The 14012-nt window shown below is 42.1% G+C and overlaps 1 protein-coding gene across 32 annotated transcripts in view; it reads left to right on the forward strand.

Moving 5' to 3' along the window:
* CCDC91 (coiled-coil domain containing 91) overlaps positions 1 to 14012 on the forward strand; it is a 348878-nt gene that overhangs the window by 252760 nt on the left and 82106 nt on the right. For all 32 annotated transcript variants that reach the window (XM_051850358.3, XM_070049592.2, XM_089304790.1 and 29 more), the window contains 3 exons: positions 3837 to 3929; positions 4021 to 4089; positions 6193 to 6369. In XM_051850358.3, the coding sequence (XP_051706318.1) occupies positions 3837 to 3929; positions 4021 to 4089; positions 6193 to 6369 (339 nt within the window). The remainder of the gene's footprint in view (positions 1 to 3836; positions 3930 to 4020; positions 4090 to 6192; positions 6370 to 14012) is intronic.

Here is a 14012-nt window from a genome sequence, read left to right on the forward strand (position 1 = left end):
ATGTCTTAGAAAACAAAAAAACTTGTTAGCTGATAGAAAATTATCTGTCTTGCTCTGTATATTTCTTGGCATTCTATTTTTTTTTTTTAAGATTTACTTAATTTTATTTGAAAGACAAAGTTACAGAGAGAGGTTATAGAGAGAGGTGGAGACTGAAATGTCTTCCATCTGCTGGTTCACTCCCAATTGGCCACAACAGCCGGAGCTGTGCCCATTCGAAGCCAGGAGCCAGGAGCTTCTTCCGGGTCTCCCGTGCAGGTGCAGGGGCCCAAGGACTTGGGCCATCCTCTACTGCTATCTCAGGCCACAGCAGAGAGCTGGATAGGAAGAGGAACAGCCGGGACTAGAACCAGCGCCCGTATGGGATGCCGGCGCTCCAGGCCAGGGCTTTAACTGGCTGTGCCACAGCGTCAGCCCCTTGGCATTCTGATGGGAGAGATTCAGCTATATAAACACATTAGTCCTGCTTTGGGGGGGGAGGGAGAGGGTCCTTTGCCACGGGATGAGCAGTCCCCCTTTCCTCCTGGGTTTCGTGGTCTTGTGATCTGTTTCTGTGCCATAAGGAGCACGGTGGGGGAATGGGAGATATGCCGTGACCGCACTGTAAGTCACTCATAAATTACAAGGCAAGGCAAGATAAATGGAATGAATGCATGAAAAATTCAGAGATGCAGTCCATAGAGATGGAGCCGATAGACTGTGGGAGCCCTTATTCATGTCTTAGCCCCTGAGAAATGAGTCTCGAATCCATGCATTTGGTATTCCGCTTTCCACGGTCCTGTGCGCCTAGGCAATTTGTGTAACTGCTCTGCAGCTCGGTAACACATTCTGAGTTGTGAGGATCACTGATAATATTTATGGAGGTCCTGACATGCCTGCACGTAGCAGTCCATGATATAATTAAAATAGTTGAAACATGATGTGAAATCTTGGTAAATAGGATGAATTAGAACACTCTTCTATCCTACATTCTGTTAATGCCATCCACCCATCCCCCGGTCACTAAAATGACACCGAAAGGGTCCCAGAGACCCCATTACAGAAGGGAAAATGGTGAAATAAACAGGAGCTCTTGGTCCAAACATTCCCTGTTGCTGGACAAATAGAGCGGGGATCCCTGGCTTCCAGTGTGCAGAGGTTCTGTTGCTTAGCTGACGGGGCAGTTGAGGATCTGTCCTGCTGTGTTGTCTCCCTAGTCTGCGCGCTGTTAGGTGCTGTTCCTTTTGAGTATAGTGGGCACTGCAGTGTAAAAGGTGCTTAGTCTTCAGCCTGATTATACAGCTTCCAGGAGTTCTTCCTAAGGCTGTACTTGTACTTGCTCACACCACAGCACACACACAAATCAGGATTTTTTTCTTAAATGAGAAATTGGATGCACTGTCTACAGACAGAATGGTAAGATATTTAATAAATTGAACAAAAATAGAATTATATCTGTAAAGCATAATAGCATACCGCTGAGTTCTGAAAGAATATGAAATGTGTGTCAGTCAGGTGACCGTGTGCATGCATCTACATAATTACATACACAGCTCCCCCAGAACAGCGTTTGCTCAGAATCTGTCAGCGATTTCTTTCGGTTATGGCATCCTGGGAGATGATTTCCACACTGAGTATCTTCCTTTTTCTAAGGCAAATATAACTATATTAGTTGAACTGAAAGTGGTTCTTGATTAGCCACTTCTGGATTATTGGATAATTTGCTGTAGAAATGAATGGTGTTTAATGTTAAGACCTGAAGGTTTCTGGTGCCATTCAGCGTGTTTGTGAATCAGCTCTCCTAATACTGACTGCTCCTTGTTCAGGAACTGACATCTGGCTTCCACAGTGCCCTGCAAAGAACAGAATGACGTCACAGATTAGTCAAGTTCCCTTCCAGCGAAATGGGAGTGAGGCTTCCGTGGTACTGATGATGGCCAGGTAGTGCAGGGTGGCCTTTATCTGTTAAATGGTTTCTACTGGTGAGGGGTAGAAAGGCATGGTGATTGTTGGAGTGAGTCGTTCAAGGTCTGAGAAGTTCTCATGCTAAGTCTCAGATGACTCATCTGGAAATGGGAAGTGTGTGCAGACACAGAACAGTCTGTCGTAGGAGGTCCATGGGGTGCCGCTGCAGGCAACACACTTTCGGAGTGCCTGGAACTGTGAAAGTTGTGCCTGGACACGAAAGGCCAGGACCCTGGTTGTGTCTGCTCAGGTGCATCAGTGGTTTTACTGTGAGTGGATTTCAAGCATACTTCAGGTTTATCTGTTCACAGACAAGATCTAAAATCATCTTCTGTTACAGCATTGTGTCAAAACTAAGCAACTGTCAGGCATGAATTTACACACACACACACACACACACACAATCATCTTTGCTGAAATACCCTCTTTGAGTTGGGTTCTTCTTGGGCCACAGAGGGAACCTGGTCCACATGGAAGCACTTAACGATTTCCATTAGTCTGACTTGCTGACATAATAGTAAGGAAAAAAATCACTTCATAGTTATTAATGGCTCTGAAAAGCCTGTTCTGTATTTTAATTACAATAATTTTATTCAGTTTGTGTTTTTTATGGAACATTCTTGTCCTCATTCAAGAATTGTACTTGCCATTGCCAGGTGTTAATTGTTTGTCAGGTGTAATATCCGAGCCTGTTGTTCACAAGTGTAATGTTAAATGGGGCTGGGTACTGTTGTTGAGCCTGTGTGCATCTAGACTGGGAATGCACAATTAGACTCTCAGTTGTCATTCCTTGTGTATTCTGTGGTAAGTCTACTCATTTGTTAGTCCACTGCCTTTCACAAATTCATATGGTACCAATAATTTCTCAGAATCATGCCATGATTTGTATCACGGTTTGGAATTTTTTTTTTAAGAAAAACCACACATCTTTCATGTGATGTTTCTGATTCTGTTGGAAAGCACAGATGAAAAGTAACATTAAAATGAAAAGCAGGAATATAACATTATCTTAAGACATGGACCGTTTGGTCATTTATCCAAATATAGACTGCCTCCTCTGGAAATGGCTGGAATCAGAACAGCTTTGAACCACATGTCTGTCTGAAAACTTGGGTGTCAGGCTGAGTTCCTATGTAAGGGAGGCTTGCGGGTCAATAGCATTTGAAACGTGAGCAAATTTCCCTGTGGGATCTGAATGAGAAATCTGCGTGAGTAGCAATGTGTACAGATAAAGTGTTCCCACACCAGCACTGCTCTGAGACAGCGTCTGGCATTTCTGTAGGGGAGATACTGAGGCTACAGAGGGTGAGCTTCGTTAGAAAGCCCCAAGCACCCAGCTCAGGGTGTCGGAGGGTTCTCTGTGCCTTTTCACTAGCCCATTGGAATAGAAGTACTTGAGCCCCGCACACTTGAACGTTAGTTATTGTGTAATATTCCTTTGAGTGATGTCCTAAGTTCATGTTTCAAGTCTCTGCTAAAATGCTGGAATAATAAAGTGTTTAAATTTCTTCTCTGCCACTTTACTAGATGGAGTGTGTGTTTCCTACGGTAGCCCTTCACCAAGCAAACTTGAGTTACTGTCTGATTACTGTTGTTGCTGCAAGCCGATGATGGGATTTTTCCAAATACAGTTTTGGAGCAAGATATCATTTTCATGTTAATTTTCCAAATGGGTGTATTTTTTAGTTAGATCTCAAGTCATAGAATTTGCTGAATGTTGGGACTAACAGAGATTGGAGAAAAGGAAGTTCAGTGTTTTGGGGTTCTATGCCTTCCTTTTAGAAGAGTTACTTGTATACCTCTGGGCACGTGAATTCAGTGCTACCAGCCACATTCCTCAATAGATACTGGTCTCAGAGCCATAATCCTGATTCCCTTATCTCTCCTTGTAGCATCAGAGGCTCCTGGAAATGTTAGACACAGAGAAGGAACTCTTAAAGGAAAAAATAAAGGAAGCTTTGGTTCAGCAGTCTCAAGAACAGAAGGTAGTATTTTAAGTTTGCTCAAAATATGTAAGCAATATGTTTTGTTTCCTCAGAGCCTACACTTAGTGTCTTTCCGTCTTATCACTTACAGGAAATATTGGGAAAATGTCTGGAGGAAGAAAGACAAAAAAATAAGGAGGCATTAGAATCTGCTACAAAGGTATGTCCATCCACATTAATGGGTTGCCTTTGAGTGGGACAAAAACCCTGAACTTATTGATGGTATTTCTAGTGTACTTTTGTATAATGATTCAGGGCAGAAGATGTTTTTCTTATTTTTCCCCCTTACACTTAACTAGAATAAGAGGCGCCTTACAGTTTACACTCTCAACTACTTGGTAAAATAATGTATCTGTTGGGACACTGATACCCACCTGGGGCTTAGTCGCAGATATTGTTGCGCGCGTGGGGGGGAGGGGTGTCTGTGTATGTGTCTCTATCTCAGAGTAAGGAATTTGTAAAGCCAGATGTGAAATAACTCATTAATTAGAGTACTCATTGGTATGAAATATATACATAGCAACATGTACACCTACAGCACTAACTTTGGAGTTTGGGATTTTAAATTAAGGTCAGGAAATACATACTGACTGTATCACTGTGCCACAGTGACGACTGTGAATTTATCCTTTTCTTAAAAGAGTTAAAAATATTACTTAAATACCAGTAAGGCAAGGAGGAATGTACTAGCTTATGCGCATATAGCTAAGATGTCCCTGTCATACCTTTTAATCTGTTGTTTTTGAAATAAGTCTTGAAAGACGGCTAGTATTCTGAACTGAGTTTGAGTTGTATACGGTAGGTAAGGGAGAGTGTTGACAGTTTTTAGGGCGAAACGTACCAGTAACTAACACTGATGTTGGGAAAAAGGGGGAGTTAGCACAGGGAATAACAGGCAAAGACCAGACTACCTCAGAAATCTGGGGGAGAGACAGCCAGTGATAGAAATAGTCTAGTACTGGTTTGGACAGGAAAGAAACAGACACATTGTAGAAATCGGAGCCAGAATTGACATGGACATGTGGTGTGGATGCTGCAGTCGAAGGCCAGGTTGTGAACTTGCAGAGCATGGGTTCAGGTCACAGTGGAAAGTAATCTGAGTTAGTTTAAGGCAAAAAGTTAAAAAAAAAAATTATTCAAAGCTTAAGAAAGGATTGAGGTATTACAGATTATTGAAATTTTATTTGCCACAATTTCATTTCCTGTTTTTTTTTAAAAAAATTATTTATTTATTTGAAAGTCAGAGTTACACAGAGAGAGGAGAGGCAGAGAGAGAGAGCGAGAAGGAGGTCTTCCATCTGCTGGTTCACTCCCCAGATGGCTACAACGGCCAGAACTGCGCCGATCTGAAGCCAGGAGCCAGGAGCTTCTTTCTGGTCTCCCACGTGGGTGCAGGAGCCCAAGGACTTGGGCCATCTTCTACTGCTTCCCAGGCCATAGCAGAGAGCTGGATTGGAAGTGTAGCAGCCGGGACTAGAACTGGTGCCCATATGGGATGCCAGCGGTTCAGGCCAGGGCGTTAACCCACTGCGCCACAGCGCCAGCCCCACAATTTCATTTCCTACTGCAGTTCACTGGTAAAGAACTACCGTTGGTCATGTTTCGGTTTGAGATCATCAAGAATATCTAGAGTTATTTACACTGGCTACTCATTTCTTTTTTCTCTTACCAATCTGTGCGAGAATGGATTTTCTGTATGTCTACCCAAAAGCTGTATCATTACCGGCTTAAAAGAGGAGAAAGATCTGCTACTAAGTCAGACATTAAAGAGGTTTACATATACGTAACAATGCCTTTCTTGTCACTGTTTAGGAAAATATAATCATGATTTTAAAATATTTTAATGTAGTAGGCATGTAATGTTATTAATTTTACATGAGTCAACATTTTTCTTGATTTGAATTTTCACTACAGTAGATATGTATGTGTGTAATGAATACCAATAAAAGGTCTTTGATGTCCTCAATAATTTTGAAAATTTTAAAGGGATGTTGACACCACATGATTTAAAATCTGCTACTTTAAGCTAAGGCTTGGAGGTCAGAAATACCATGAAACTAAGTAGAAATATTTGTATAAAAACAATAGATTTCTGTCTTACAGCTCTTATTATGTAATATGCACAGAAACAGCAGCGTCAGGACTGTACCCTATAGGATCAAAGCTTTGTGTCTTGTAGGTTAACCAGGACTGTCTCGTTCAAGTAATCACAGTGCAGTCTCTCTTTCCAGTATTTTTATTTTGATCATTATTTGTTTTGAAGCTTGAGAAAGAAGCAGTGAAGGATGCGGTTTTAAAAGCCATAGAAGAAGAAAGGAAAAATTTGGAAAAAGTCCATGCTGAAGAAAGGGAATTGTGGAAGACAGAGCATGCAAAAGATCAAGAAAAAGTATCTGAGGCAATTCAAAAAGCTGTGCAGGAACAAAGGAAAATAAGTCAGGTTAGTACAATTAACTCTTTATAAACATCTCCTTTTTCCTTATTTTCTCAAAATGAAATGTGCTTTCAGGAGCTACATAGCAACATTTCATTATTTTGTCATTAATATTTCAAACTGATAGTTTTAAATATTTTGATGTGCTTTCAAACTTCTGACATTGTATGCTTGGTATCTTACTATTTTACCTTTTAAACTCTTTTTTCAGAAATGTCAGGATAAAATTGACATGCAGTCATTGCGTCTACCCTAACGTTTTTCTTTTCATAAACAGATACATACTTAGACAGTGAATATAAAATGGTATGCTTGCGTGGAAAAACCGTTTAATTTTTAAGTCTCTCTTGTATATATGATTCACCTCTGTGGAATTGAGGTATAAACTCCTTGAAAGTATTCCCTGTGGTCTCATCAACGATACATGCAGACCGACATACTCAAGTATCTGATTGCAGCCCCTGTTCTCAGGTCGTGTAGATGTGCACCCATGGGACTGAGCAGGGGGCAGGGGGCCATGAATCAGTCAGCAGGCCTCTCAGAGAGCCTCTCTGCTAGTGTGTTGGGGGTGAACAGGAAACACTGCAGAGTGTGAGACCCAGCACAGGTTATCCGCTGTGGGTTCAGAGCATTGGGAAGATAACAGTGTTGCAGATATTTGCCTGTTTCACTAGAGATTGTGTATATTTGCCTGTGTGTGTGCACAGAGCAGTTACTTGCTACATGACTGAGGGGGTTTAACAGGGAATACATATGGCAGAGAGAATGATATTTACAGAACAGTGCTTCCAGGTAATTCTCAGGTTCGCAAAAGGTAGGTGGTGCTGTCTTGTGCTCTCAGCCTTTAAACAGCTCGCTTCCTTTCTTTGCGGTATGTTTGATTGTACGGCAGCCGAGCAATTCCGTTAGCCCCTGAGAGCATCAGAGTCCTAGGAAATTAACAACTTACTTTCCTTGGGAAGCAAAAGAAGTTGGATCCCTTGTTGTTTATTTCTACCAGCAGAGTAGCCGAACAAATTGCTGTGGTCAATTTATTCTTTGATCTTTTACATTAATAATGGAAATGCTTGCCTGGTATGTTCCAGGCACAGTACTCATTTCTGGAAACACAGCAGTAGGAAAAAAAAATAATTATAATGCATCCTTTTGTAGAAGTCTGATAGGAAAGTAATAAATGTGTCCTGTGATGTCAAGTAATCAGCAGTGTCTGCAACACTGAACCTGTGTGAGGGGCTAGAGAGTGAGGGAACCCGTGCGTGCACCATGGAGTTGGTGGCAGCTCTCTAAGGAGCTAGCAATGAAGCTGAGCCCTGCTGTGAGGTGAGTAGTGCTTCAGGGAGCAAATGCATTTTAGAGGCACAGCAGGTGCAACGAGAACCTGTATAGCAGCTGGATGGAATCACTGCTGTACGGTGTTGTGGGAACAGACAGTGAAGACGACCCATTGGAACAGGGGAGAACCTAGGAACGTGATCCAGCTTGCGTGTAATTTACAAACACTGTAGAGCTGATGGTACAAATTATGTAGGATAAACTGAACCGGAGTGTTCTATCTGGAGTGCCTGGAAGGGCTTGGGCAGTCTGTGATTTTACTGCAGTTTTGTTTCAAACCACATCTATGTACAATTTCCTCTGCTGAGGTGGTCTATAGCTTTTCCTAAATTATCATTAGGGTATTCCTGAGTAACTTAGAAAATGACAGCTGACTACTTACTTCCTTCTGGGCTCTATGTAGTAAAATGAATTCCGAAGAGATGAAATGTTATTTAAATCTTTCAAGGTTCTAAAAAGAAATGGAGCATACACTGATACGCTTTGAAGGGAAGAGGCTAAGTGTAATTTCTGCTTAGGACCTCCACAAATCACCTTTTTTATAAAGGAAAAGAAAGCATTAGCAAAAGTAGTCAAAATCAACTTTCTTGGAATATTAAACATTTGCAACAGTTCTAATGCTTGTTCAAGCAAAAGGGTTAAATTTCAGTACGAATAGCAGGTTTGTAGAGTTTTGGCTTGCTTTATGCCCATGCCCTTCTCACAAACTGCATATACACTTTGACTAGTAGTAGCCTGACAGTGGTGGAAACTAGGAAAGCCCACCATGTCAAAGCCACAGGAAGGGACAGATCAAGCGTGGAGCTGCACAAAGGACTTAGACCCAGGTGACTCTGACTTCCCTGACTGGTCTGAAGGCTTCCTGCAAAGTCCTTAGTGCTTTGCAAGGCTTACTGATGATTGGGCTGACTCATGGCTGGAAAGAGGGGAAAAGGCCTGTGTCCAGGAGGTCTGTGAAACACAGGTGCAGCAGTCCTTTATCCTGTCACCTGCCTGGGACAGGGCAATGTGATGGCCACAGGTGGCTTTGAGAAGTTCTCAATGTGAAAAATATTCCTGGAATTTTTGAAGCACAATCACCTGCCAGGCAAAGACCCAACAAGGCTGACCGTGAAGGCAAGGGTTGAAACTGTAGCCTCCTGGCGTGCCCCAGCACATGGAATCTCTTGGGAAATGTGTTTTGAGGGTTCCCAGTAATTTTCATTTATTTGGTAGAATTTCTCATTGATGCCGTATTCTCAAGGGTTTTCTGTATTTGGGAGATGTTTCTGATTCTCTTAGGAGTCAGTCTTCATCGGTTCTGTATCTCTAGGAATTTACTTTTAGTTTATCCAGCTGATGGGTCATGCTAGTCTCCTTTGTGTTTGGGTCAATAGTCTCACTAAAGTTCTGTGACGTTCACTTATGTTTTCAGAACACCAACTTAGTTTCATTATTTCCTTTCATCTTTCTACTCATTTTTTTCCCTGCTATAAATCTTACTTTTCCTTCCTTATGTTAACTTTAGGCGTAGTTTGTGCTTTTTGTAGTTCCGTGAAGTATAAAGTTAGGTTGCTAATTGGAGATCTTTAATGGAGTACTTCATTGTTCTGAGCTGTACTCCTAGTAGTGCTTTCACTACATCCCGTGGTTGGATATGTTGTGTATGTTGATTTCTAACTAATGTTTTCATTTCTTTAACTCAGAAATTGCTTGGAAATTTGTTTCTAATTTCCAGCTACTTGTGAATTTTTCGATTTTCATGCTGCTACTGATGACACTTGATGTAATTGTAGCCTTCGATTTGTTAGGACTTGTTTTGTGACTCAAAGTGACCAATGCTGGACAGTGTTCCATATGCGCTCTGGGAGAATGCAGATTCTGTTGCTGATAGGCTGGAATGTTCTTTATATCCCAGCAGTTCCTTTTCATCTGTGATGTTAACATCTGCTGTTTCTTTATTGACTTACTTTCTGGATATTCTATCCATGACAGGTGGTAGAGCATTGAAATCATCTGTAAGTGTTGTATTTGTGCTATTTCTTCCTTCATTTCTGTCAACGTTTGCTTTATATATTTAGGTGAGAGGTTGGCTGCATAATTGGTGCTTGTTTCTGACAGTTACTCATTTATCATTATGTAATGTCAATTTCTTTGCATCTGGTGACATTTTTGGACCTACAGTGTAATTTATCGGATTCAAGTGGAGCATGCTTGCTCTCTTTGGGTTACCGTTTACATTTTTTTTTTGATTTTTTTTTATCTTTTATTTAATGAATATAAATTTCCAAAGTACGACTCATGTGTTACAATGGCTTCCCCCCCCATACCGTCCCTCCCACCCACAACCCTCCCCTTTCCCACTCCCTCTCCCCTTCCATTCACATCAAGATTCATTTTCAATTATCTTAATATACAGAAGATCAGCTTAGTATACCTTAAGTAAGTATTTCAACAGTTTGCTCCCACACAGAAACATAAAGTGAAAAATAATAGATGATTTTTTTTAAATGATGATGAAATCAGATCAGACCTATTGTCATGTTTAATCCCAGTGAGAGTCAAGTTGGGAATTGATAATTTCTTTTTTTTTTTTTTACAGAAGATCAGTTTAGTGTACATTAAGTAAAGATTTCAATCGTTTGCACCCCCATAGAAACACAAAGTGAAATATACTGTTTGAGTACTCGTTATAGCATTAAGCCTCAGTGTACAGCACGTTAAGGACAGAGATCCTACATGAGGAGTAAGTGCACAGTGACTCCTGTTGTTGACTTTACAAATTGACACTCCTGTTTATGGCATCAGTAATCTCCCTATGCACCAGTCATGAGTTTCCAAGGCTATGGAAGCCCCTTGAGTTCTCCGACTCTTATCTTGTTTAGACACGGTCATAGTCAAAGTGGAGGTTCTCTCCTCCCTTCAGAGAAAGGCACCTCCCTCTTTGAAGACCTGTTCTTTCCACTGGGATCTCACTCACAGAGATCTTTTTGCCAGAGTGTCTTGGCTTTCCATGCCTGAAATACTCTCATGGGCTTTTCAGCCAGATCCGAGTGCCTTTAGGGCTGATTCTGAGGCCAGAGTGCTATTTAGGACATCCGCCATTCTATGAGTCTGCTGAGTATCTCACTTCCCATGTTGGATCACTCTCCCCTTTATTTATTCTATCGGTTGGTGTTAGCAGATACTAGACTTGTTTATGTGCTCCCTTTGACTCTTAGTCCTTTCATTATGATCAATTGTGAACTGAAATTGATCACTTGGAATAGTGAGATGGCATTGGCACATGCCACCTTGATGGGATTGAATTGGAATCCCCTGGTATGTTTCCAACTCTACCAATTGGGGCAAGTCAGCCCGAGCATGCCCCAAATTATACATCTCTTCCCTCTCTTATTCCCACTCTTATGTTTAACAGGGATCACATTTCAGTTAATTTTCAACACTTAAGAATAACTGTGTGATAATTACAGAATTAAACCTGTCATATTAAGTAGAACAGACAAAAAAAATACTATGAGGGATAATGTATTAAGTTGTCCATTAGCAGTCAGGTCTATGCTGATCAAGTCACCATTTCTCATAGTGTCCATTTCACTTCAGGAGGTTTCCTTTTTGGTGTTCAGTCAGTTGTGGGTTACCGTTTACATTTAATGTCTGTTTCATCCCTTCACTTTCATTCCAGGTCTGTCCTTAAAGCCACAGGCGTCTCTTGTAGCTTTTTGTGGGTACTTTTTTTTCTCATTTGCCCACTGTGTATCTTGACTAGGGAGGTTAGTACTTTTACATTCAAAGTATTTATTGAAAGAGAAGAACTCACCATTGTACTTTTGTTAATGGATTTCTTTCAGTCATCTAGTTCTACTGCCTGTCTTTTGTTTCTCTTCCTGTTTTATTTCTGTTTCATTTTTTAAAAATAATATCTATGTTGTGATTTCTTTCGTGTTTCCTTTTTTTTTTTTTTTAAACAGGCAGAGTGGACAGTGAAAGAGAGAGACAGAGAGAAAGGTCTTCCTTTTTCTGTTGGTTCACCCCCCAGTGGCCGCAGCTGCTGGCGCACCGCAGTGATCCGAAGCCAGGAGTCAGGTGCTTCTCCTGGTCTCCCATGGGGTGCAGGGCCCAAGGACTTGGGCCATCCTCCACTGCACTCCCAGGCCATAGCAGAGAGCTGGCCTGGAAGAGGGGCAACCAGGACAGAATCTGGTGCCCCGACCGGGACTAGAACCCGGTGTGCCGGCGCTGCAGGCGGAGAATTAGCCTAGTGAGCCGCGGCGCCGGCTCGTGTTTCTTCTTTAGCTTTGTGTGGTTATCATGGCACTCACATGAAACATCATATACTTGGGGTAGTGCATGCTGGGCTGCTAAGAACTACAATTGCATGCAAAAACTCTGCACTTGGACTTCTGCAACAGTTTACATCTCACCTTGTATATCCACTAACATATTTTTGTAGTTCTAGTTGTTTTTAATTCATCTCTGTCTTACTTTTTATATTGATGGAAGGTGAGTCACCTTCTGTCAATCCAGTGTTTCAGTGAGCTGTACTTATTTATGAACATTATCAGGGAGGTTTATATACTTTGATTTACTGCCTAGAATATTGTCATTTCAACCTGAGTTACTCCCTTAAGCATTTCTTCAGTATTTTTTTTTTTCTACTTACCTCTTTCTGCCTCTCAAAGAAGTAACTTCACCACGGCCAATGCCTGCAGCCTGGGTCTCCCACAGGTCTGCAGTAGCTGAAAGCTGGGAATTGCACCTAGGCACTCGGTACGGGAAGCGGGTGTCCTCACTGACGTTTTATCCACTAGGCTAAGCACTCCTGTCCATGTAGCATGTCTGGTAAGGCACTAAGCTGGCCGTGATGAATTCCCCAGGTTTTACTACTCTGCATTTCTTTGTGTCTTCTTCCTTTTTGAAGGATAATTTTCCCCGGGTTGATAGTCGTTTGAGTTTTTGTTCCTAACACATTGAATGTATCATTCCATTCCCTTCCGAGTTTTTGCTGATAAGTCTATTCATCATTTTATTGAGATTGCCTTGTATGGTTTCTTGCCACTTTCAAAATTACCTTGTGAATTGAGCTTTTGATAAGTTGATGATTGTAATGTCTCACCCTGTTTTTTTTTTGGGGGGGGGGGTTGTGTTATTTCAGGTCTACTGGACCTTCTGGATTTGCACGTTGATTTTCTTTTCCTGATTTCGGAAATTTCCACTCATTATCTATCTAGATAATCTTTCTGTTGCCCTTTCTCTCCTCCTCCGGGACCTCTGTAATGTGTACATCGCTCTGCTTGATTTTTCCCTGAAGTTCTTTCAGCTTTTTTTACTCAGACTCCTGTGCAATGTCTTCAAGCTTTGTGACCTGCACTTCTGCTCAATCTAATCTGTTGTGGAAACCCCTATTGGGATGTTTTTCAGTTCCAAGATATCTGTTTGCTAGTTTCTAGTATTTTCTATCTTGGTTGAAATCCTCACTCTGTTCCTATATGGTCACACTGACCTCATTAAACATCTTTATGATGCCTGCTTTGTATTCTGTCAGGTAAAGCATCTGTCTTCATTGCATTAGGCTTAGTTGAACAAGATGGGTGCTTTTCCTCTCCTGCGGACGTCAGTCCCTCTTTATTTTTCTTGACTCTCTGTGCATTATTAAAAAGACCAATCTCTGATCCCCTTCGTGGACTGGGCTTGCGACGACCCACACCAATCGCTCAAGCAGAGATGGCGGGCATTGCTTTGTTTTAATCCGTATGCTCCATCCCACCAGTGTTGCAAGACAGGCAGCACCCAGAAAAGCAGCAGGAGTCTCGGGTTCGGTACCTGCTTGCTCTGCACTTGGGGGACGAAGGGCGGTAGCAACTGGCAGCCTCTAGGTTAAACCGCCTTGGTGGTTCTCTCTGGCCCTTCGGCCTCTGCAGCATGCCAGGTGCTGAGCCGCTCCCTGGGCAGGCCCCAGGAATACTGCAGAGCTGAGGGTTCCCTTCCAGTCTTAGGACACTGCGTGTGGTGGGGATTATTAGGAGCGTTAGCCTTGAGGTTTTTCTGCCAATTTTGATGGGCCGGGTTGCATGCCTGCCTCGGGTGAAGAAGCTCTCAGTCTAGACCTGGATCTCTCACAAAGGGTGTCTGTGCAGGCACCCAGTGCTGGGGGATCAGCGTGTGTGCACTGGGGTCCAGAGGACCTGGGGCCTCCTGTCCCACCTCTGGTTGACGTCATTCCCTGGGACTGCATTGTACTTTTGGCTCTAAATTCCCAAAAGAGAGAAAAGTAAGCTAGTAATGTCTGTTGAAAATCATCCAGAAAAGTAAAATATGCTAGGTGTAAGACAGTAGCA

This window comes from Oryctolagus cuniculus, chromosome 9 (assembly GCF_051225735.1).
Source record: "Oryctolagus cuniculus isolate XC-2025 breed Fujian yellow rabbit chromosome 9, ASM5122573v1, whole genome shotgun sequence".
NCBI lineage: Eukaryota > Metazoa > Chordata > Mammalia > Lagomorpha > Leporidae > Oryctolagus > Oryctolagus cuniculus.